Below are 25381 nucleotides of genomic sequence, written 5' to 3' on the forward strand. Positions count from 1 at the left end.
AATGTAACTTATGCAAGTTGATTCAGACAGATTGGCAGCATTGTACCAAATCATGTGGTTAAAAATATACACATAAATACAGGGTGTCCTGTTTAAAACGCAATATCTCTTTATACAGACAAGATAAAAAAGAACAACCCAAATAAAGTATTGATTATCGGTATGTTTGGTGCACAGACTTGAAAGAATGTACCAGTCGACCTGGAATTTCAAATGAATCCATCTATTGCCTACGTTTTCCAGTCGAATTTTTCTCCCTAGGTTTAGCGACCAGCCGAAAGTATCTAATGACAAGGATGTCAGTGCATGGGTAACATTCCTGATAGGACCTGGCAGCATGATAATTTCCTTTGCACTGACCAACTATTATTACAGCATCGACTATTTCATTAGCTGAACAATTAGGAGTCATAGCTTAAATTAAAAAAAAAAAAAAAACTTTGAAGAGAAATACTTCCAAACACAAAATATGCAATATGCAATAGGGGATAGGAGATAGGGATAAAAGAGTCGGCTACAAGGCCTACTGCACCTCGACCTGAATAGATCTACTGTGCTCCCTTGTTATTTATAACTCACAGGCCAGCTTTCCCAGTGGCTCCTTGGTGTAGGATCTGCTTGTGGTTTTTCTTGTTCGGTTGCAGTTGCCTTCCAGTAATTCTTTTGTAAGTTTTGCAGATGGTCCTTCTATGAATCTCTTCGCGTGCCTCATACCTGTGGTATTGTTCTACCAGGTTTTGGACCCATTAAGGATCCATTTTAAGATGTATCATCATTTGTGGCAGGCTGCTAGGCCGCCTTAGGGTTCTGGGCCCAAAGAGTCCATGTTGGCCTCCTTTTCAGCCAACATGTCAACTTTTTCGTTGCCTCTATGCCCCGAATGTCCAGGGATCCATGCCAGGTTCAGGTTATTAGTGTCACCGACTTCCGTCAGGGCCTCCATGCATTTCCAAACACTCTTTGCCTTAGCTTCACATGAGGCTAGGGCCTTAAATGCTGCCTGGCTGTCAGAGAAAATGGCTATCGTCCGGGATTTTCCTAACCTTTTTATTTCTCTGGCGCATTGTTCAATCGCTACGATTTCAGACTGGAAAACTGTAGCATAAAACATGCCATAGTAGACGTCAACAACATAAACTACATACTGACAGACCTGAACTCATAAAAAAGTAGAAAAACATACAATTCAAGACAGAAATAGAAAACAATGACTGTATGAATTTCTTAGACCTAACTATCACTAAAACTGACAACAAACACAATTCGACATAAACAGAAAAACAACAAGGGCGGACACTGTAGAAGCAGACAAGTCAACCCCTCCAAAACAAAATGGCAGCACTAAAATACATGACAGACTAAAAGCAGTGCCATTTACAAAAAAGAAATTAAAAAAAACGAACTAACGACAGTAAACATCATTGCGCAAATAACGGATACTACACATAAGTGATAAACAGATTAATAAACAAAACCCACACATAAAAACAGTTAGGATAGGCAGACCAAGATGATCGACAAGGATCAAATTACATTAAATTACGGTTCCTCATCCCGCAGACTACAGTAGGAAATTAAAACAAAAGTAAGGTGGAATTTTTAAAATTAATTCAATGATTAAACAGTAACAGGGAAATATAGGAAATCAGCGAAAGAAATTTCGTGCAATTGATCACGTGACCTGATTTAGTATTAATCCTTACATCTAAGTTTTCTTCCCGTTCTTTAAAATTAAATATTCCACCATCAATCAAAAAGTAACGTATATTTGTAATAAATAATTTAATGCCACCCAGACAGAAACTATTTATTAATTGAATGGAGATGCTTTGAAAGGAAGCTGGGAAAAGTTAACAGGCTACAAGTTGTTATCAGCAAGCGGTCCGAATAGGGCCGATCTGACAAACCTATCTGATTTCCACGTTGACGAGAATTGTAGGTATATTAGAGGATGGAATCGAAATTGTGAACCCATCTGTTCATGGAATCAACGGGGGAAAAATAATGTCAAAATTTGGAAAACAAATTATACCAAATTTTAGGCCGGTCTTATTTTTCAGCGATTTGTAAATATTTGATCGGTAAGTGTGAATATTCTAGGATTAGTTATAAAGGATACAATCGAATCACGATTTTGATATCACTCGTAAACTAAAAATAAAGGAAACTCTTTTACGAGGGTATTTTAACTACAAGGTTATATGACCTTTAGGCGGTGTTTTTGAAAAAAAAGCTCATTTTTAAGTATGTCGGGTAGGAATGCAGAGCCGCTGGATTCGAACCCGGGACCTTTACTTTACAGTGATGAGCGCCGTGTCAACACCTAAACCACCGACGCCCCCAATATAGGAAACAAATTATTAATTCGAGTGTTATGTTTTCACATGTTGCTTTAATTAAACCAAGTTTTTTCTTGTTTTGGTTTTAGATAGAATAACCGAACTTTAAAACACACAAAAAAAAAAAAAATAAAATAAGCAATAAGGACTTCTCTGCAACAATGAACTATATCGATTTCAACGGTGTTTTAAGTTGATTCAATAGTTTTATTAAATTAATATTTCTTAGACAAACTATAAAAACAACTAAAATAGTCACTAAGGCCTTTTCTACCACATTGAACTAATTTGGAGGTATTCGATGTTTGAAATCGGAGAGTATCCATATATGTTATCTATATCAAAAACAAGATTTGAGACCATACACTAGTTTAACTAAGCTGATATCTCTTAGAAGAGCAATAAAACAATAATATATTCACTTCGTCAACAATAATGAACTAATTTGACTTAGAGTTACACCGGTGTTTCAGATAGATGAATATGTACGATGTCTACATGAAAAACGATTAAAAACTATAAATTAGTTTAATTAAAGTTTAATTTCATACAAAAACCATAAAAACCAGTAATATATTCACGAAGGAGTCTTCAACATCAATGAACTAAATTGACCGAATTATCCCGGTGTTTCAATAGATGAGTAGGGATGTACGATGTCTACATAAAAAAGAAGTATACTTGAGATCATACACTAGCTTTATTAAACTGTTATCTTTTAGAAATAAACATAACAAATAAAATAGTCAATAAGGAATAGTCTAGAACAATGAACATATTTTCGACGGAAACCACGAAAGGTTTCAGTAACGAAGTAGTAGAAAATAAGTTAAAGGAAGCAGAAAATGAACAAAAATTAAGGTTTTAATTATAAACACGTACAAAGTGTAACAAATGAAATTCTCTATGTGCATTTCGTATTCGAGTTTATTTGCAAATTGAGCTCCAGACCACTCCGCGTAATTGATATTGGTGAAAAAGGCTGCCCTTCCAGGGGCGGCGGTAGGTCTAAATGACCCTTGTCAAATTTATAAGCAAACATGTAAATAGTGCCGAAGTGGGTTTTACACACTTCCAGAAACATTTCTGTTAGCAGAATTTAAAAGAAAAAAAAAATTGGCCGGCTTTTCCTAAAAAATTGACAACCAGCATTTGATCGAATTATAGTGGAATGAAGGGTTAAACTGCAAAAAATTATAAGCGTGTCCATTAAAGAAATAAAAATAAAATATGATTTTATTATTTACAAATCAGGCGCTTACATTAAACCAACAAAGTAGGGCCTTTTTATATAATTAAAGAGATCGCTCATTAGGATTATTAATTAATTGGTGTAATAAATGTTATGATTATTCAAATGAATGTGATAATCAATAATCACTTTATAAATACTTGCCTATATATGCCATTGAGCGTATCGCGTTTAAAACTGTAAGTCCGGAGTACATCTCTAATTTTATTTTTTGAAAAACCTAAAACCGCCGGCTTCTTTTTGCCGTAACTTTGTCATTTTTTGACCAATTTAAAATCCGATCGCACCATTGTTTATAGCGTAAAACCTCGTTTAGAACGATATGTCAAGAGGTATATGTAAATTTTGAAATTGAACTGGGCCTGAGATACCGTTTATAATTTTTCTCCAAAAAAAGGTAAAACTTTGAAACTAGATTAAAAAAATATTAAACGTATTTTTTTATAGCGTCATTGGTACAAGATTTCTCAGCCGAGCAATCTGAAAACGGGGTGACTGGCGATAAGTATCGAAAATTTCAGGTGTTTCTAATCACCATATGCAACAAAAAACTTCCTATAAACCCCTGTCCAAATCACAACGGTAAAGAAGTAATTTCAGATTTTTTGTTTTTTTAAATTTTTCGATTAAGGTACGCTAAATTGCTTATAAACTTCAGAATTACTGACTAGAAAAATCTGGTTTGTGCCACCTCAAAGAACGTTACATTTACTGTAAGGAAACCTATTTAAATTGCAGAATAGATGAAAAAATTCTGCACGAAAAATTCAGAAAAAACAAAAATGTTGCAATGTGGAATTTTTTTAAAATGGTGGAATGGTAATTGTTAATAACTACAAGCTCCTGGAGCTTTACAAATTCCCTCAAAAGTTCTCTATTCAATTAGCATCCAGCTGTATACCCACCTTTTTGGATTGCGCTTCTGGGAGGCCCAAAAATTTTGCTTTTTGTTGAAAAAAACTGGCGTCGACGAAGGGGGCACGTTCATTTTTTCCAGAAATCCGTCTGCTCTTGAGTTTCGTGTCAGCTGATAACATAAAGCAAACTGATTGAATTGAACATTAAAGAACTGACACGAAACTCAAGAGCCAGACGGATTTCCTGGAAAAATTGAACGTGCCCCCTTCTTCGACACCAATTTTTTTTCTCAACAAAATGCAAAATTTTTGAGCCTTCCAAAGCGCAAACCAAAAAGGTGGGTTTACCGCTGGAAGCTAATTGGATGGAGAACTTTTGTGGGAATTTGCAAAGCTCCTGGAGTTTGTAGTTATTAACAGTTACCAATCCAATATTTTAAAAAATCCAAATTTCATAATTTTATTTCTGAATTTTTCGTGCAGAATTTTTTCATCAATTCCGCAATGTAAATAGGTTTCCTTACAGCCAATTTAACGTTCTTTCAGGTGGCCTCAACCAGATTTTTCAACAGTCAGTAATTCTGAAGTTTATAAGCAATATAGTGGACCTAAGTTGAAAAATGAAAAAAAAAACCCAAAACCTGAAATTACTTTTTTACCGTTGAAATTTGGACAAAGGTTTTTCGACAAAGGAAGTTTTCCGTTGCATATGGTGAGTAGAAACACCTGAAATTTTCGACACTTATCGCCAGTCACCCTGTATATTAAAAAGCGGGAAAATTTAAATGTGAAACGATAGTAAAAATTAGTAGCAGATTTTTGACAAATCGCAATTATTTAAAAAAGTAATCAAAGTCGTGACATCAAGAGCAAAAATTACAAGAACGATTAAGCATGCGATAATAATCCAACTGAATTGTGTTTAAGCAAATCTCACATTCACATTTGAGATTTTGAGCCAAGTAATCAATCATTTTATAACTGATTATATATATTTGCATAAGCAAATAATATGGTAATAAAACAGGAACAAGAATAAATATGTAAAATATATTAAAAAAAAAGACACTTCTAAGGTGTGTCCACAGGGTTCTAGGATCATATATAACCAAATATGTATATATACAAAAATGTATATATACATTGGATGATCCATTTTTTTTAAACAACTTCCTTAGAAATATTTCGATGAGCTGTGTTTAATTAGCCTTAATTACCCGTATTTATTAAAGGAAAGGAATAAAATTGGTTGAAACAAAAATCCTGTAACTGAAAATTTGGCCTTAGGAGCCTTGAAAACATGTTATTTCGTATTTTTTTTTAAATTTGATTTTCTGCCTTTGTGGATTTCTATAAGGAGATGTTTTCATTAATTAAATCATTTACATTGCATAGCAGGCGGAAAAAGGATACTTCCATTCGACAATGTCTATACACAGTTTTCGGAGGGGGTTCTTTAGGGTAAGACAGAAGAGGGCCCTCTGTGGTCTATCCGGCGGGGGTTTTCCGCCTCTTCTCACAGGCCTCTTCGGTGTCGGTTTGTTCACATTGTTGTTATTGTTGTTGTTGTTGACGTTGGAAGTACTCATTGCAGCTCCGCTCACGACGTTGTCCCATGCACCCACTTCCTTTAACTCATCACTCAAAGGAACTGAAACACAAACAAATAAAATTGTTACAACGCAACAAGCCTCCGTGTTACAATGCAAACAAATAATCATGCTTGAAAGTTTGGTAAATTATAACATGAGGGGATTTGTCTTGTAAAGAAGAAGAAATAGAGTGCAGTCCTGTTCTTGCATCAATCAATCAATCAATTTTTCATTTAGCATGAAGTATGAAAATCTTCCACTGTGAAACGTAAAGGATTGGATCGACGTATCACTTATTGTACAGAAAAAAGTGGTCAGCTTGCATGCAAATTTCTGACATGTAGGTACTGGGTAAGAAAGAAGAGTCCGCCACTGGTGGAAGCTTTTACCAATTTAGCAAAGTATGAGAGAGAAACTGCCAAAAACAACAACTCACCATTTGATGCCACCTCACAATCAAACGAGGCGTTAAAGTCGCTGCTAACAGGAGCTTCTTCATCAACATAACGTGAACGAAATAATCTTGCGCCAATGAAGGAGCTGTATGCACTACACAATAAGCAACAGCAAATCGATTGGCAGTATAAATATTACGAAAATAACAAAGGAATGAAATATAAAACCAAACGTCGGTAGCTTGACCAACTTGGTTTCGTGAGGCCAGACAGCACCCAAATGCATATCCCTATAAAATTGAAAGAAACACATCACCTAACTGATACAGATATTGGACATACGAAGATTTATGCCATACGATATCTCAATGTACTAAACATACAGAAGAATATACCAGAGATTTGCGGAAAGGAAATTGATTTTACCACTGCGTCCATCATAGAAAAAACGTATTTATATTTTAGGTTATAATGCATTGAACTGATTGGTTGAAGCGCCGAACACGTCGTGAATTGAGAGAACCACGGGCAGTCTCACTCAGATGTTTCCTGAAGTCGGAAGATTCTTGATTGGAAGAATTGAGCCATTGACTGAATTCATCGCCTTCTCAGTCTACAGTTTGTCGACTTCGCATCATATCTTTTATTCAACGCCAGTGAGCCTTTTTTTTTGTATTTTTTATTAATGAATACGTTTGGTGATTTATTTCTTATTTAAAAAGAATGTGCTGAAACACGGCAGAGCCGCTATTCTTTTGTTGTTGTTCTCTTTTTTTACATTTTAATTAAAGTCCTTTTTTTAATACACAATTGTAATCAAATAATTTTTTAAAAATTCCTTTGCCATTATTCCTCGGACGGGGAAAGATCCACAAGATTTAGGTCTTAGTTTATTGGATTTCTCAGTAATACGACATAGTTCGTCATAAGGTCTAGGCATTTTTGAAATTGTTTAAAAAAGTTATTTATATGGTTACAATTAAATATTATTTTACTTGATAAGTTTAGTTAGGACAATTTCTTTTTTGGACTTGGTTTGTTATCACAGCCATACACGTTTTAAAAATTTATGATTTACATATATTATATTTGTTCGAGAAAAACATCATACACGAACAATTACTTGTGAGAGAATTAATTTATAAATTATGAGGAATTAATTTCCACGACTGTTTTGGGTTCCTGTGCCTAGAACCTTTATTTCTTGATTGATTAATTCGCATGAAGATGCAAAGGAAGAAAAAGGCTGAAACGACTGTAAAAGTGTTTTTCTCTTTGTATTTTGAAGAATCTTCTCGGTGTTAAAATTTAACTTGAACGAGAAAAAAAAACATTCAGAGTAGGGCTAGAAAGTCTAAAATTATTAGGAATTAAAATTTAGGGTAAATTTGATAAATAATTGTAATATTAGCTATGTCCTTTTGAGTCTCAGTTTTTAGTTGAGTCCCATTAAACACATTGTACAAGAATAATTATTCTGGCCTCGTTGAGTGTCTTGACACTAAAGAATGAACATATAATATCGTATTTGGTCCTCCGGGACGGATAACGACTAATTTACATCTTCGAAGAAGAAAAATGAAGTGTCTGTAAAAGTGTTTTTCTCGCTTTATTTTAAAGAATATTTTCGGTCTTAAAATAACATTTAAAAAAAAAAACATATACAGAGTAGGGGCAGAAATATAAGATTGTCATGGTACAGGATTGTGGAACATTAATATTACAAATACATCTTGTGGATTATGACGAACCGAGGGAGAAATAGATTATCCTGTGTAATGAGATGCATTAAACTCGTGCGAAGCAAAGCGAGGCGCACAATATATTCTCAAGCAACAGTCTGTTCAGACTGCCAGTGGGATCCTCATGGGGCTTGGTAAACCCCAGTTCCAATTGAGTATAGTTCTACTCCGCGCATTGAGATTTCACGGACTTCTAGGGAGGAGGAAATTGGACTTTTTCCAGTGATCATTGATTCATATCAGTCTCTCGTTCAACACGGAGGTTAAGAAGAAAGAAAGTTTCATTTTGGATCTCTCATGATGGGTTAAAGACAGTCTTACTTAAGTTGTGCAAACATGCGGTTCTTAAAGTTTGGCAGGTTTACCATATTTTTAAATCCATTATATTTAGTCCAAATTACTTCGTTCAATTAACTACTTTTTTTTTGTAAGGCTTTGGTTGAAATGAAATCGTGACTTCGATCCACTCGGACACCAACTCCCCATCTCAACCGACATTTCGAATTTTCCCTACTTTTTGCCGATGTCACGATAGCTCAAGTGATAGAGCAGCGGCGTATTTAGCCGAAGGTCGTGGGTTCGAATCCCGCTCGTGACACGTTTTCATTTTAACCCAAACCTTACAAATTTTTTTTAAAATTTCATTTTATAAAGCTGTGAATAATTTTAAATTTTTAAATGTGAAATTATGCCCAATGTAGAAAAATTGGAGAGAAGGGGAAAGATAGAGATAGAAAGAAGTGAGTGAGACAAAGTAAGAGGGAGAAAGAGTGAGAGAGAGAGAAAGAGTGAGAGTGAGAGAGAGAGGGAGAGAGAGAGAGAGAGAGAGAGAGAGAGAGAGAGAGAGATGGATGCATAGAAAGATAGATAGATAAATAGATAGAAAGAAGTGAGTGAGAAAGAGTAAGAGAAAGAGAAAGAGAGATAGATAGCTAGATAAAGAGAGAGAGAAAGAAAGAAAGAAAGAGAGAGATGGGGAGAGAGAGAGAAAGTGAGTGAAGGGGAAAGATAGAGATAGAAAGAATTATGTGAGAAAGAGCAAGAGTAAGAGGGAGAAAGAGTGAGGGAGGGACTAGGCACTAACTTTTTCATTTCAACCAAAACCGTACAAAAAAACAACATATTTTTTAAATTTTATTTTATAAAGCTGTGAATAATTTTAAAGTTTTTAAATATGAAATTATGTCCAATGTTGAAGAAATGCTTCTATTTTGTCCAAGCCAATTGTTTTCTTTATAGTGCATTTTTTAAATTTGTTAATAAAAATACATTTTACGTAAAATAAAACTCTCGAGAAGAAATCGCAGAACCATCGACCCATAAATCCCGTCACCAATTCAATTGTGATCAGCAGTACGTTTTTTAATGTTGAGAGGTCTTTCAATAAATCGGATTGCCATGCAGTAATTGCTCTGCCAGAGATAAGCGGATCCTAAAGGTTTTCCCCTAAGTACCAAGGCTTCTTTTTTAAACTGATAACGGCAATATAACGGAATGGAAATGGGCTGGAAATGGTAAAACTCCAGTTTAAAGGTTTTCCAAATGACATCACAGAAATATTATAGAAAAAAAGATACCCACGAACTGACAAATCTATTTATCAAATTATGTACGGGAAAGCAGTAAAGGACTAAAGGACCCACCACTGAATGTACTTGTTCGAATATTTTCTGAAAGTTGGAATGTACGAATTAACGAAAAACTAAGTTGGTCTAGCCACTAGTCAGGTTTGTTTTACCCCAGATCTGTTTACATTTTTGAAAGGGTGTATTTTGTAAATCGGCGCCGAAGAAATATCGAGTGCCAACGTCGTTGGGCGTGCGTCGTGAGAATTTCAGGGAGGCCCGCTGGCACTTAGGTCAGAGGGTTCCGGGTCGTTGAGGGTGTGGTCGCCGCACAACAAATGCACCACACCACTCATCTAAAAATAATGATAGTCATATTGAAAAATATTCCAAAACGAAACAATGATGAACTTTTGATAAATATTTTCCCTTAATCGTATATTTTTTCCCCTCGAGAGCATTTGAAAATGATTTTCTTTCCGACATTATAAGAGATGATGACAGTGTACCCGACATGCCCGCCCATGGGGCGCCTAAATTATAACTGTTTCTCTTGAAAAACAAATTTATTTTCATACATGTTTGAACAGTTGATATTTTCAAATAATATCCGCGGTATCGATTATACATCTATTTTAGGGATGAGTGGGATGCATGGAGCAACTCGAGTATTACAATTCTCCATTACTTATGGGTCTCATGGTTTGTATAGATTATTATTATTATTATAGATTTTATTATTACAAAAATGAGAAAAGTAATCCACGATGTTCCGTATTCATAAATAATGATGAACACTTTTTAAAATATTTTTTAAATAGATAAATAGATAGATAGATAAATAGATAAATATATATATTTAGAGAGAGAGAGAGAGAGAGAGAGAGAGAGAGAGAGAGAAATAGATAGATAGAGAAGGAGAGAATGAGAGTGAGGGACGAGATGAAGGGAGTGAATGAGAAACAAACAAACAGAAATATATTCAAGAAAACATACAGAAGTGAAGAGTATGTTACAGCGAGAGAGAGAGAGAGTGAGAGCGTAAAAAGTAGAAAGACAGTAAATAAGTGGGTGAGTGAGAGAGAGAGAGAATACGAATAATAAACTGAGACAAAGAGAAAATGTGATGGGGTGAGATAGAAGAGAGAGAGTGAAAGATAGGAAGAAAGCTAAATATTGTGATAGAGCAAGAGAGCAAGAGAGCGAGAGAGAGAGAGAGAGAGAGAGAGTGAGAGAGAGAGAGAGAGATAAAGCCACGGGATGGATAAGGACGACGACGACCACATCTCAATAACGGCTAATCTCCAGAATGCAAAGTCAACTTGGAGAGCAAGGGAGTCGTATTTCACGAGATCTTACCCCCCTGTCACGCTACGCGAAACACAATATTTCACTCCGCCTCGGAACCACTGACATCCTTTTACAGCTTCTATGGTCTTGGAAAGACGACAGACCCGCCATTTTACAGTGGGCGTTTACGTTGTTAAATCATATTTTTCTTTTACACTTTTATGTAGAGTCGTCTTGGCAAAAGAGAAGCAGATCACGACCATAATCACTGTTTTCAACAGGTATTTTTACACTTCATGTTCACAGTATAAATTAAAAATAATGATATGTATTCGTTAGAAACTAAGTAAATAAAAAATAAAGAATCAACAACAAAAATTAGTCAAATTAACCTTATCCGGGCAGAAGGACCAAACAAGCTATCTACGAAAATTCTTTTGGGTCAAGACAAACAATGAGGCAAGAATTATTCTTCCAGCTTTTCAAAAGATAGTTCTTACTGAAAGTTTGAGACATTTCTATTAATTCTTCCAGTGCGATGTGTTTCATAACTCTCGATAAAAAATCTCATTCAACAAGAATGACATATTAAAACTATTGTAAAAATTATTTATCGAATTTACGCAAAATTGACATGTCCTTATAAACATACATATCTACCCCTATTTCGTATAAGTGTTTTTTAAATGAAATTTTAAGAACGAGAAGATTTTTTAAAATGAAAATTTTACAGGAGTTTCATTTTTCTTTTTAGAAGAGTCAAATTAACCGTTAATGTATGCGTCCCGGATGACCAAATACGCTGTTCTATGTTCGTCCTTTAGTATCAAGGCGATGAACAAGGCCATAACAGCTTTCTCGGCATCAAGAAGAGACGTTTTTTGATCGGATTGTCACATGCAACAAAAACTGGATTATGTACAGTTATACAAGGAGGTTATACTACTGGCTCTCACCAAATAACCATGTCCCATTGACGCGAAAACCGAAAAGGGGTTTGGCGAATTTTTTTAAAGTAATCTTTTTAATAATGTTTTCTTAAATTGTTTTCGTAACCCAAATAATTTATGGTCAAACTATTTTGTGCAAAAAAACCGCTGAAACACGTCCCATAGACTAATACCTCGAGGATTGACCGGTAATAACCAAATTACATATTCGTAATTGGTATTTAATATCGTAACGTTTGTTCTTTTTCTGGGATGGGGTTATTGATCTTGTTGGCCATTTGGCACGCCATGAACCAAACCACTCAAAACCTGGCATATGCAGATGATATTGTCATGGTTGTCAGGAATTTGAGAGAGCTTGAGGAGAGTTGGCCATCAGGAAGCAGGAAGATAGGGTTTGATCATTAGCCGCACCAAGAAGATATACATGCATTCTCAAGAGATCAAAGGACAAGTCAATCTCGCTTTCATTTCAGTGAACACGACGAGGCTAATGAACGCTTCGAATATCTGGGAGCCCTGCTTAACGAGGATAACAGTAAGAAAGAAGAAATCCGAGCAATTGTTGTCGCAGGAAACAGGTGCTACTTACTCGGAGAAGATCTTTACGTCCCGATTTCTCAGCCGCAATTTGAAATTGAGAGTCTATCGAAGGCCATTGGTTCTTTATGGCTCTGAAATACGTGGTACATGACGTGCGCGGAGGAAAATGTTTTGAGATGTTTCAAAAGTAAATTGCTCCGGAAGATTTGCATATGGTCACTGGCGAAATCGTACAAACGGTTGAAAGTTTTGTACCAGAAACGTGATATTATGGATTAAATAAAAGCGAACCTCCTCAAATGGTGGTCAGCTGCAAGGAAGACCTAGGAAGAGATGTTTCCTCGACGTCGAGGACGACCTCAGAAAGACGCAGATTGTACGCGCGGAGGACAGTAGTGTCTGGGTCTGTGTTGGTACTGGAGGCCAGCGCCCTTCAAGGGCTGTAGCGCCAAGGAGTAGAAGAGTATTTATATTAATCTTGAAACATATTTACGGTGAATTGAATTTTTTCCTTTAATTATTGTAATTATATTAAATATAGAAATTTTGAGCCTTCGAACTGATGAATCCTGTTTTGAATCTTTGTATCCTTTAGGAAGATTTTTCACAAAAACTTTCAATGATATTCGTTTCCGAGGACAATCGCGAGTTATTCAAGGGGCTGAATGTTATTACTTATAAACAACCAATTTCCCCCCCCCCCAGTTTTGGCGTTATGGATCGGTACATTATCCTAATGAAAAATCGGATGCATGCAAAACGTAAAGGGTTGTTTTTCTGGTCTAAATTTTTCTTCATACAATTATAAAAAATTGTATTTTTTAAATATAAATCAAATAATCAAATATAGGTTATTCTTTATGGCGTAACTTGTTATAAATGTGCAAATAGACTCTAGCTGGATTTTCATCGACCAATCCTCGCCAATTCAGCTACGGAAGACAAAAACTTAAATTTTAATCTTTGGTCAGGTTTGTAAAATCGTGGAACGATAAACCAGATTTTTTTTAACTCGTATGTATTTCTCGTATGCAATTTTTGGACATAAGGGACTTCAACCTTATACTCCGTTATTGAGGATTCTTGTGGGAAGGAAAAACATTAGATATGCCAGTCAGGGGAGTTACGAATAGGGCGTCCGTTTGTAAAAAAGAAAGGATAGTGGATGAGGGGGTGGATTGGATTTTGGCAAAATAGAAGAAATCTGACATGCGAAATGTTCTAGTGGGAGGTCACCTGCGTCGACGTGAATGCTGTTCATAGGGCTAGTATAAAAGGCTCCGAAAGCCATTCTCAGGCCTGAGTTTTGAATTGGCTCGATGATGTGTTTTTTTTTTCACCGGCTGATCCATATGCAATCCATCCGTAATCAATCTTAGAAGAGATAAGAATTCTGTAGAGCCTCAACAAGCTACTCCTTCCTCTCTGCTCTCCAGCGAGTGGAAGTTAGTTGTCGCCAAGAGGTTCAGCGATGATTGATAGGATTGCTTTATATTTTTTGAATGAAGTTTCCAATTTAAGCCTATCAACAATCAAACCAAGGCAGCCAACAGAGTCTACGCACCGTATATTTCCAGTTTACATTTTTAGGAGAGGGAGAAAAGAGAGTTGTCTTTTAGTGAAACGTACTGCGGCAGTTTTCGTTTCGGAACCTCTGAAACCGTTATCACAGAACCAACCAAATTTGTCGTTGAGGTGTTATATTTTTGTATTTGCAGAATATTACAAGATCAACAGCATACAAAGCTTGCACAGGTGAAAAGATTTGATTAATACATACACAGAAAAGTAGCGCTGAGTATATATAAACTTTGTTTCTTATAAAAATATTTTAACCTTCTTGCTACGTCACTCGGTCACATGTACGGTCTGGATGAAGAAAAAAATGTATTATATACCGAGCTTTCGACCTCTTTTAAGGCCATCATCAGGGATAAACAATCTTAAAGATTTTTTTCAATTAATTAATATTTTTTGTAAGGTTTTGGTTGAAATGAAAAATGACAAAAAGAGGGAAAATTCGAAAGTCACGATAGCTCAAGTGGTTAGAGCAGCGGCGTATTTAGCCGAAGGTCGTGGGTTCGAATCCCGCTCGTGGCACTAACTTTTTCATTTCAATCAAAGCCTTACAAAAAAGATTAATTAATCGAAAAAAGTAATTTGGTCAATGGACCATTAAATATAATGGATTTAATGAGTAAAACGAAGTATAGCTTCACTAACAGCTCCCCGTTGCCACTTCATATATCGCCGAGAATCGAATCCTGATTACACGACATTCGAAAAATGGCAAAAAGAGGGAATATTCAAAAGGTTGTAGGTTGATATGAGGAGTTGGTGTCCAAGTGGCTCGAAGTCACGATAGCTCAAGTGGTTAGAGCAGCGGCGTATTTAGCCGAAGGTCGTGGGTTCGAATCCCGCTCGTGGCACTAGTTTTTCATTTCAACCAAAACCTTACATAAAAAGATTAATTAATTGAAAGAAGGAATTTGCTCAATAGAACACTAGATATAATGAATCTTAAAGATGTCTTCAAATTGATATAATTTAGTTTTTAATAAATGGTTTCAAATTTCTTTGAAAATAGATTCAGACCCAACATTGCCAAGGAATAGAATCATCATGGGATCATTTCGACGTAACAAACTAAATTAAAATCACTAGTTTTCGTGGTACGCTTGACCAAATAATATCTTTCAATTAATTAAGTTTTTTAGTTGAGATAAAAAAGTCACTGGCACGAGCGGGATTCGAACCCACGATCTTCGGCTAGATACGCCGCTGCTCTACCACTTGAGCTATCGTGACCTCGATCCAATCGGACACTCACTTCCCATCACAACCCCACGTTTTGAATTTTCCCTCTTTTTCTCAACTAAAAACCTTAATTAATTGAAAGATACTAAATTAAAATATTTTTAGCAATAAAAAAAATAATAGCACCAAAATGGTTTTATATAAATCGTTGATAACACATTCCTAGCCTCCTTTTTTAGTTCAAAATTGAATTATTTTAATCTCCTTTGGTGCTGAAGTTCGGCTTATTGCGTTAGATTACGGAACGTTTTTGTTTCTTCGGCCAAACTTTAGCTGACTGAAATAGCATATAGGTCGCAAATAATAAAAAACCTACTTCCCTTCAGTTTTAATAAGGGGTTGAACAGTTGAAAACGCAAAACATTGTGAAATTCGAATTCATAACGATAGTACAACGAAAAACATTTTTAAAATTTTAAAGTTAAAATGATACTTAATTGTTGGTCTCGTGTGTTTTTGTATCAATATGCAATGTGCGAAAAATGCAAATTCCGATAGAGTTATTTTACCAACTTGTCAGGGCAGAAGAGATACGTTATCGAGTCTAAGTTGATCAACACGTCCACGTTCAATGGTCTATGGATAAAACCTCTATTCTTATACTCTCTAACAGGCAAACTCATCCGCCTCACTGTAAACCTAGCATAGAGCAAGAATAATTAGGACAGAGTAGGGTGTGTTATAACAGAAAACCACTATCAATAATGAAATTAATTAATTAGTTAATATTCAATCTTGCTCCATACATTGATTCTACCCTGTAACCCGTAATTTCTGGCCTTTTTGATAATGCTTTTAACTAATTACAAGTTCTAGTCGAGTGTTTTTCTTCTGTTTTCTCAATGACATTAAAAAAAATAAATAAATAAAAAATAACAATGAAGCGTGTCAAGATAACAAATGTACATATTTCTACATTACTGAATAAACCGGCTGCATGTTGGTCGTTGAATTTTTCAAATAGAAATGCTGATTACACCGCGTCAGGTCTTTCACCTTCATCAAACGGTCTCGAGCCCTTTTAACTTTTGCGGACCTAATCATACTCCTTCTCGATACGTGCTCTGAAAAAAAGACCAGGTGGAGAAGAAAATAAAAAATATTTTTCACGGATACAACGAAAATCGAACTGAAGGGCGTTAAAGAATGGCAGGCATGGTTTGATTTGTGATTCGTTTCAAGAAAACAAGCGTTGATTTTATTTAATTGTTGTGTACGTGGCAAGAATGGATTTAAAATAAGTAAACGGTACTGTTCGATGTAAGATTTATAAATTTGGTGGGTTTACTTTCTTCCGATATAGTGTATGCCATAAAAATCTACCCAATAATGTTCCAGTACGTGACCTAATTACCCCTAAAGTTTTGCGCAAGTTGCCTAGAAAAGTACTTCTTTAATAACTCTGTTCTTCGGGCAACTTACTTCCCAATTCAGTGGAAATAAGCTATAGTAGAAATTATTCCGAAATCCAACAAATCTATCCAACTTTTACCCCAACGTAGTGCCCCATTCTTTCCGTTCTGGCGAAAATCCATGAAAAACATCTCCTCGGGTGACATCCTAGACGTAGCCCAAGCTTTCAACCGGGTATGGCACACTGGTTTACAGTGAAAATTCCAGAAGATTCTTCCCAATAACTTTTACCTTATTCTACGATTCTACCTCACAGGCCGGTATTAGCATGCCAGTCAGGAATCATCCTTTTCCTCTTCTATTCCAGTAAAATCTGGAGTACTTCAAGAAAGTATCCTTGGCACGATCCTTTTTACAATATGCACTGGTTACATTACTATTGGGTTGTCCGGAAAATAATGCAGGATTTTGGTATTAAACAAAAAAAAAAGAAACTAGTTACTTTAAAGCAATGTTCTTTAATCAAAATAATTTCCCATACTCTCAATACATTTCTCCCAACGTGTTGGTAACTTATTATNAATGAAAACTTAAAATCCTGCATTATTTTCCGGACAACCCAATACTTCCCCTAATGGTTATATTAACTTTTCACTCGAACCCATCCGTTTTAAGCTCCTATCTGCCAAGTCACCTCACCCTATTCAAAGACTGGGTACCGCAAATCAATCAAGTGAACGTAAGCAAATGTGCAGAAGTTTCGCTAAGATAGTCACTGTGCCCTCCATTGCGACTGAATGAATGTACTGATACCGACTGCTGTCATAGTTCGTTACCTAGGAGAACTGACGTGGAATCCGCACATCTGAAACCACAAGACATGAACCTTTGCTGAAACTACTCCACTACTACCGCTCTTTTTTTTGCTCGCTCAGTAAAGTGAGTTGACACTTTAGATCAGCTCTCGAGTGGAGCCCCATCACAACATCCTACATTCTCATAAAATAATTTATTTTCAACAATTCGGCTTCCAGCGAGGTTTCAGGGTTGTTGAGAACATTTTTCCCTTATATTTTTGCTCTAGAAAACGAATGCTAGGGTTCCTGGATGTGTACAAATGTGGATGTGTACTTCCTACATACTCGTTATTATCCCTGGAACTAGAAATTTTTCAAATTCTCTCCAGATATTTTTCGCTCAAAACTGCTCAATTTATTTAAAAGAATTTCTGATTCAGAAAGTACACCTCTCTCGTTCGGTCTATCCTTGATACTTCTCTTATTTAAGAGGGGCAATTTTAATGATGTGTTCAACTATAAAGGAATGTCGTGTTTGAATCTGTCACGAAGATGTTTACTGCCCTTTTACTTCGCCGCCTAGATTCCTATATACTAGGCAACTTTCTTCTTAACAGTTCCAGTAGGGTTTTTGAAGAGGCCGCTCAACAATCTGTTCATTCCAATGAATATTATCAAACTAAAATTTCTCAGCAAAAAAGGAAGTTATGCTGTTTCTTCTTGTTTTCAAATCGGCCTTTGACTCGATAGAGCGAAAAACCTTGTATCTAAAACTCTTTAAAGTAGGGGGTCTCGTCGAAATTCAATACTACATGACAATTAATTAAGGTTTTTAGTTGAGATGAAAAAAAGTTAATGGCACGAGCGGGATTCGAACCCACGATCTTCGGCTATATACGCCGCTGCTCTACCACTTGAGCTATCGTGACCTCGATCCACTCGGGCATCAACTTCCCATCTCGACCCCACCGTTTGAAATGACAAAAAGGAGGGAAAATTCAAAAGGTGGGGTCGAGATGGGAAGTTGATGCCCGAGTGGATCGAGGTCACGATAGCTCAAGTGGTAGAGCAGCGGCGTATATAGCCGAAGATCGTGGGTTCGAATCCCGCTCGTGCCATTAATTTTTTTTCATCTCAACTAAAAACCTTAATTAATTGTAATGTATTAATTGGTCAGGCGGACCACGAAATTAGTGAATTCAATACTACTTTGAAGAACTAGTACCATGAATCATCTTCGGCAGTAAGAGACAATCATGGCATTTCAGAATTTTTAGAAGACAGATCGGGTGTCCGTCAAGGTTGTATGCTCAGTCCCTTGTTGTTCTCTCTCTTCATTGATGACCTACCCGCAGCTCATGAAGGGGGTGCAGAGTGGCTGGTACAGTGATCAATGGAACTTCACAGAGAACGTAAAAACGTCCAAAATTATGGTTTTTGGAAAAGGAGGTCGTCTCGCTGCTAATGATCAGTGGAAATATAGAAACATTAACCAGTAGAAATATATGAGTGTAAGCCCCTCATTGGCTAAATTTGGTGCTAATCGTCTTTATTAACAACAGAAATGTCCCTCCTTCCGCCAAATATAATCCCTTTAAAGCTGTTTCGCGATGAATTGTCTGCTATGGCACTAAATGTTGGGGGTTTCAACGGTTTTATATGGTAGAAAAATTTCTGCGCTTGTTTGTTAAAAAGTTATTTCAACTACTCCCCCCCCACTCCCTAATTACATAATTACATGTTATCGATTGAGACATCGACTTGTCTTGTTAGTTTCCACCTGCGGTTTATTACATACGTACATTCATACTACATTAACATTTTAAATTTGCCTGCTCACCGCCTTTCTCGCGGTTATAAGTTATAAAAATAAAAACATTTTGGTTCAAACACTGGATCGATTTGGCGGAGATGCTCCTGCGATTTCGATTCCAACTTAGAAAATAGAAACATGTGGAATGCTCAGTTGATGGACATCATAGGATGTTACCGGGAGGAGTGTGTCCGTTGGATAGACACTCTAACCGTTTTCCAGTTTACAAGGATTTGCAGTACTCCCCAAATTTATCAAACTTAAATGCCTATAGTACTGAACTGTCAGTCATTGAGTTAAGTTGGATTTTCAAGTTAAGATGCGAGCTGGTCTATCTTAACCACCCTCTGTGGCAAAAAAGTTAGGTTTCAATCAGCTTTGTGTAACCTCGGGGGGAGAGAGGATGCCGTCCATTTCTTGGCTGTGTGACCATCCTCGCTGAATTTAGATATCCCCGTACGGAACACAAGAAGCTCAGCAGAACCCAGCTAATTAAATTACTGAATGGAAAGAATCGCTTAGAACTGATCAGATACGCGGGGCAAGCTTGGTCTTATCGTTTTGCACTAATTAAGTAAGTCAATTATGATTAACAGGTGTTTTCCTGGTTTTTAATTATTTTTTTTCTTCATGTATTCTTAAAACTTTTAGTGCCCGATTACACATTTCATTCTTATATATTTGATGGCGCAGTGTAGCTTCAACTTCCGGCAGACATTATTTACCATGAAGAATTGTATGTGTACCATGATGTAATTTACTTTGTTTTGTACTTCGACGATATTTCGTGGTCCGATTGACCAAATAACTGCTTTCAATTAATTAATCTTTATGTAGGTATTGGTCGAATTGAAAAAGCTAGTTTCACGAGTGAGATTCGAACCCACGACCTTCGGCTAAACACGCCGCTTCTCTACCACTTGAGCGATCGTGACTTCGATCCACTCGGACACCAATTTCCGACCTCAACCTACCTTTCGAAATTATTATTATTATTATTTAACAGACCGCTTCAGAATGAGGTGCGGCAACGAGTACTAAGACCACTACAAGCCGGCGTCCCACAAGGGAGCATCCTTGTCCCATCCTGTATTCTATATACTGCTTATCTTACTATACATTCCAAACCGAACGCTATCCTAATGAATTCTAAAGTTGAGCTTATCAGAAACTGATACTGCAGAGGGCGTTGAGAGAGGCTTGTCAAGTTACTGGATACCAGAGGTACCGGTCTGTTTTTCAGAGAAGTTCATCGCTTGCTCAGTAAAGTGAGTTAACTCTTTTGATCAGCCGACGATCTCCATCACTAGGAACCGTTTCCTTTGTGTAAACTTCACTTTGTTAGTAAAACAATGAGTGTTCTTCAAATGTTGCGCCAGGCGTCACGTCTAGTAGGTCACAATTTAACTTATGAACGGGATCATCAGTAGGAAGCCAAACGAACTGGAATAACTATCGTATTTTTATTGACCGATATTGAACGTTATTGGCAAGCTTTCCTACAATAATAAGAATAATAGTAGTAATACTCAAAATGTAAAATCTTTCATGTGGTAATTTGATAACAGTTTGAAGGAATTGCGTTTATCCTTTGCGACTTGGTAATGCCTTATTCGATATTCGGTAAAACTGGCCGTGTTGACTCGGTTCCAACTCCATAGCGGAGTCTGTAACTAACAGAAGTTGGTTAATAGCAACTTTACGGAGGTTAATAGTTCCACGTTATCATTGCTGTTTCAAAGTACCGGCATGGGCATTATACGGAAAATTTGTTATTACCAGTATCTAATTTGGAACAGGACTTAAGACGGAACTACACCATCGATAGATACTCATTTTAAGTTAATTATCTTTATTTTCTTTTATTATCGTAACGGTTTAAAATTATTAGTGAATATTATTTGATTTCAAATATGAAAATGATAGCGAAGCACGACTGATGTGTAGACATATAAATCAATGCCGTAACATCTCTTCGAAAACTATTACTGAGAAGATTCTCTCATAGAAAAAAAATAACCTCATGCAAAACCATCAACATGGGTTTAGAATAAAGCAATCAGCTATAAACCAACTTCACATAGCTACGTTAGAGCTATGTTAGAGAGAATTATAGAAGTAAAACATTGTGTCTCTGGGTTTCTGAATGTATCTGACAACTCTCGCATGAAGCTCAATACACTTCTTCTAAATCCCATTAAGTACTTCTTACCTCTCAGGGAGACTAGTTCATGTAAAGAAAGAAGTCTAATAATCCGACCTTTTAAAAAGGCTGGTATTCTTCAGGGAAGCTTCCTAAGACTAATTCTGTTTTTGCTTTACACCAGTGACCTCTCATCAACAGAAACTATAGCTACACTCGCGGATGCAATAGCCAGTGAAAATTGAATTGAGGAATCGACCTTAACACTGCAAAACATGAACAACCTGATTGACAAATATACAAAAAAAAAAAAAAATTACAGACGATCAATTAAACGGCAAGTTCTAAGATTCTATACTAAATTTAAAAACAGATTTGACAAATAATTGGTATTGGCTTTTGGAAAGGGCTTTGGGTCAATCCAGGACAAATCATTTATAAACAAATCAAGTAATTTATTAGCATGAATGAAAATACTTATACCAAATTACCATGCCGGATATTGAGTAATCTTAGGGGTGGAGTGAATGAATGTGTGAATATAATTTATTAGCGTGAATCAAGGAGATTACCCTAATTACCCGGACGAATATCTAGTCTTCTGGACGAGTGAGGATGTAATTTATTAGCGTGAATGAAGGGGCTTCACCTATTACCTCGAGGGATAATCGTAAGTACTCGTGGTAGTATGGACGATGTGTGGTGTATGAGTGTAATTAATTAACATGAATGGAGAGGCTTATCCACAATTACCTTGAGGAATATTGAATACTATGGTGTAGTGTGAATGCTAACCCTTATAATATATTAACTTGTTTCAACTTAAAAATAAATTAGTAGGATTAAGGCTAAGAAACAGATGATGATGAACATGTAGTTTGCCCGCCCTAAAACTAAAAAACAGTAAAGATCCTCGAACCGATCTTTATGTGTAGCATAAAATAGTGGGACTGGACCAAAGATTGTAACATAAAGTAATCTGCCCACTAAGAAGACACCTCTTCATAATGGGTATCTTACCAGATCCGTTTTGCCGCTTCTGCGAAATAAAAGAAGAAACGGCAAGACACTACCTCGCAGAGGGTGATAGGTATGATAGATTTGAAATCTTTGAAGGAGAGGACATACCAAATCACTCCCCGAGATTAAATAGTCCAAAATCTTAGGGTTTGTGAACAGCTCCAAGAGATTTATGCAAGAAACGTGAGCCGACCAAGTCCCGGGACCTTTAAGGGATGGGGTACGAGTCTACCCAGGCATTTAACCCCTCGGGTCATGGTCGCCCACCCTGCATAATATATATATACCATAAAGTAATATAAATGTAATAAGGTACACTACACTGGATTTCGGACATCTTTATTTAAGGTCACACAATATGTCCAAAAGCACAAATTATCTGCAAGCACATCGGAACATCGAGAAAGAAATGACGATAGCAAGAAGACCTAGGACCAAGCAGGGGCGTCGGTGGCCGCAAGGTTTAGTCTTTGACACGGCGCTCATCACTGTAAGGTAAAGGTCCCGGGTTCGAATCCAGCGGCCCTGCATTCGAACCCGACATACTTACAATTTTTTTTTTCAAAACTCAAAAATACTGGCACCCCGAGGGGTGATATGACCTCTACTGTTGCGAACCCTCGTTAAAAAATTTTTTTTTCACAAGAATGTGCCCAATGGAAAGAAATGTTTTTCTTAATAAATTATGCAATGGCTCTAGAACTTGTACTGCATTTTCCAAATATTTATAATAGAAATTAATTTTTCCTAAGAACTGGCGTACATTATTTTTTGTTTTCGGCATAGGAAATTTTTCATTGATATTAACATTAAGAGGTGTTTTTTTAAATACATGGCCTAAATATTTTACAGAGTTCTTTGCATTACATTTCTCTAATTTTAGTTTGTAGCCCTCTTCTTGGATAGCATGATGTAAAGAATTTATATGTTTTAAATGTCCTTCAAATGTTTAAAAAAAAATTAAAATATCATCTACATAGCATACACAAAAATCTGTAAGTTTATATTTTCGTAAAATATTTGCTAGCGTTCGGCACACCGGCACCCTGAGGGTTTATACGACCTCTGCTGTAGCGAACCCTCGGGGGGGGGGGGAAGACCAAGCCCTAAGTTGTTATACTTTAGTATGAAATTAAAAGTAGGTTAATAAGGACATAGTGGGTGAAAACTAAATTTAACTATGCTTCTCTATCATTAAATTAAAATTATTCTGAGATCGTGAGATGCGGTCTGGTGTGACGTAGGTTTTAGAAAAATATTTTCTTTATCGTGCCAACGTTTCGATCTTTATTGAGATCATCTTCAGGGCCTGGGATTTACAAACATTGTTTAAATTTAACAAATACATGTAGGATGTGGAACAAAATGAATTTATACAATGCAAAAGAAAACTAAACGCCACACATTAAATTAAAATTAAAAAATATTAAAGAGTATAATTGAGTCTTTTTTTATTGAGGGATTCCATTTGGAAACTTCTTTTGCCAAATTTGTACGATTAGATATCCGAGTGAAAACAAATTTCCCCCGATGAAATCATAGTTCAATCTGGCAAACCAACTTTTAATTAATGTTCATCGAAGTTCTATTGGAAACGATAATGGGCGAATCGAGGATTTGACGTGAAACATTCCCTTCGCGCCCCGGTGGAAGTGATTTTCTGGTAGAGATGAAATCAGACTGAATTTTAATAAAAATAAAATTCTCTCAGCGAAGGGGATGGAAACGAACATTTAAAAGTGAAAGTGTGAAATTCGAAGAAAAAGGAACGTAATTATAACTAACACAGTCAACATGAATTTTTTGACATACTTCTTTTTTTCGAAATTTTCCAATACTTAACAGTCAGGTTAAGATCACCCGCAAAGGACAAAAGGCTGATGAGAGGCCTGTTGTTGGTCCGAAAGCTTTCTAAAAAAATAATATAAATAGAACAATTCGAGAAAATGAAGGCGTAAATTTTGCCATTCTTTAATCATTTAATATCGATAAATATCAGTGTGTAAACAAATTGTTTAGGAAGGAAAACCGAGATTAGTTATAAATTCATATTGTTTATTATAATTATATTATTTATGTTATAATATTATTTAATATTATTATTATTTATTTCACAAAGCCCATGCTGCGCGTAAACGTGAAGCACGGCGGTGAAATTGTCACAATGTATTTTAAAGGAATTTGTCCAAATTGAACAATGACTCTGGCCTACCCGGCTTAAACAAACTCCTGTACAAAGACCAATAGTACACGGTTACTTTTATAATTATTTATTTGTTGCCTTTATTTATCCAAATACATATTAGGAACTAGGCAAAGGTGTATTCTTTGCACCCGGTCACAATACTTCCACCGGAGGGCACGAGTTAAGAGCAACCACTCAATATTAGGCGAGGTAGGGATAGATTAGGATTGATTGATGGAGAAGTTGTGAGATAGAGTGTGGAGTCTGGAAACGGGAATCAATTCTGTCTTTAATGATCTCTTTTTTGGTTTTCTAAGAACCCAATTATTTTATATTTTAAAAAAAATTGGAAATCTACAGGACATTTTACTTAACATGCGTATAACATGATTTCATACCATCACCTACTTTTTAGAGCTTTAACTTTGAAATTAAACAGGAGTGATTTGCAACTAAAAAAAGTTATCTTGAAATTAAAAAGACTAATTTGAAATTAAAAAGGTTTAATTTGTAAATAAAAAATGTTAATTTGAAGAAAAAGTTAATTTTATATTAATAAAGGCTATATGAAAGTAAAAACTATTATTTTTCATTTAAAAAAGGGTTAATTTAAAATTAAAAAGGTTAATTTAAAGTTAGAAAGGGTAAATTTGAAATTAAAAATGTTAAATTGAAGTTAAAAAGAGTTAATATGAAATTAAGAAGAGCTATTTGAAATTAAAAAGGGT

The 25381-nt window shown here is 35.9% G+C and overlaps 1 protein-coding gene across 4 annotated transcripts in view; it reads right to left on the bottom strand.

Moving 5' to 3' along the window:
- Positions 1-25381, bottom strand: part of LOC106672043 (muscle calcium channel subunit alpha-1) — a 112133-nt gene that overhangs the window by 53823 nt on the left and 32929 nt on the right. For all 4 annotated transcript variants that reach the window (XM_014403159.2, XM_014403141.2, XM_024228616.1 and 1 more), the window contains exon 2: positions 5862-6099. In XM_014403159.2, coding sequence (XP_014258645.1) covers positions 5862-6037 — 176 coding nt within the window. In that variant the 5' untranslated portion in view covers positions 6038-6099. The remainder of the gene's footprint in view (positions 1-5861; positions 6100-25381) is intronic.

This window comes from Cimex lectularius, unplaced genomic scaffold, assembly GCF_000648675.2.
Source record: "Cimex lectularius strain Harlan isolate CLEC.00 unplaced genomic scaffold, Clec_2.1 scaffold141, whole genome shotgun sequence".
In the NCBI taxonomy this organism is placed as follows: Eukaryota; Metazoa; Arthropoda; class Insecta; order Hemiptera; family Cimicidae; genus Cimex; species Cimex lectularius.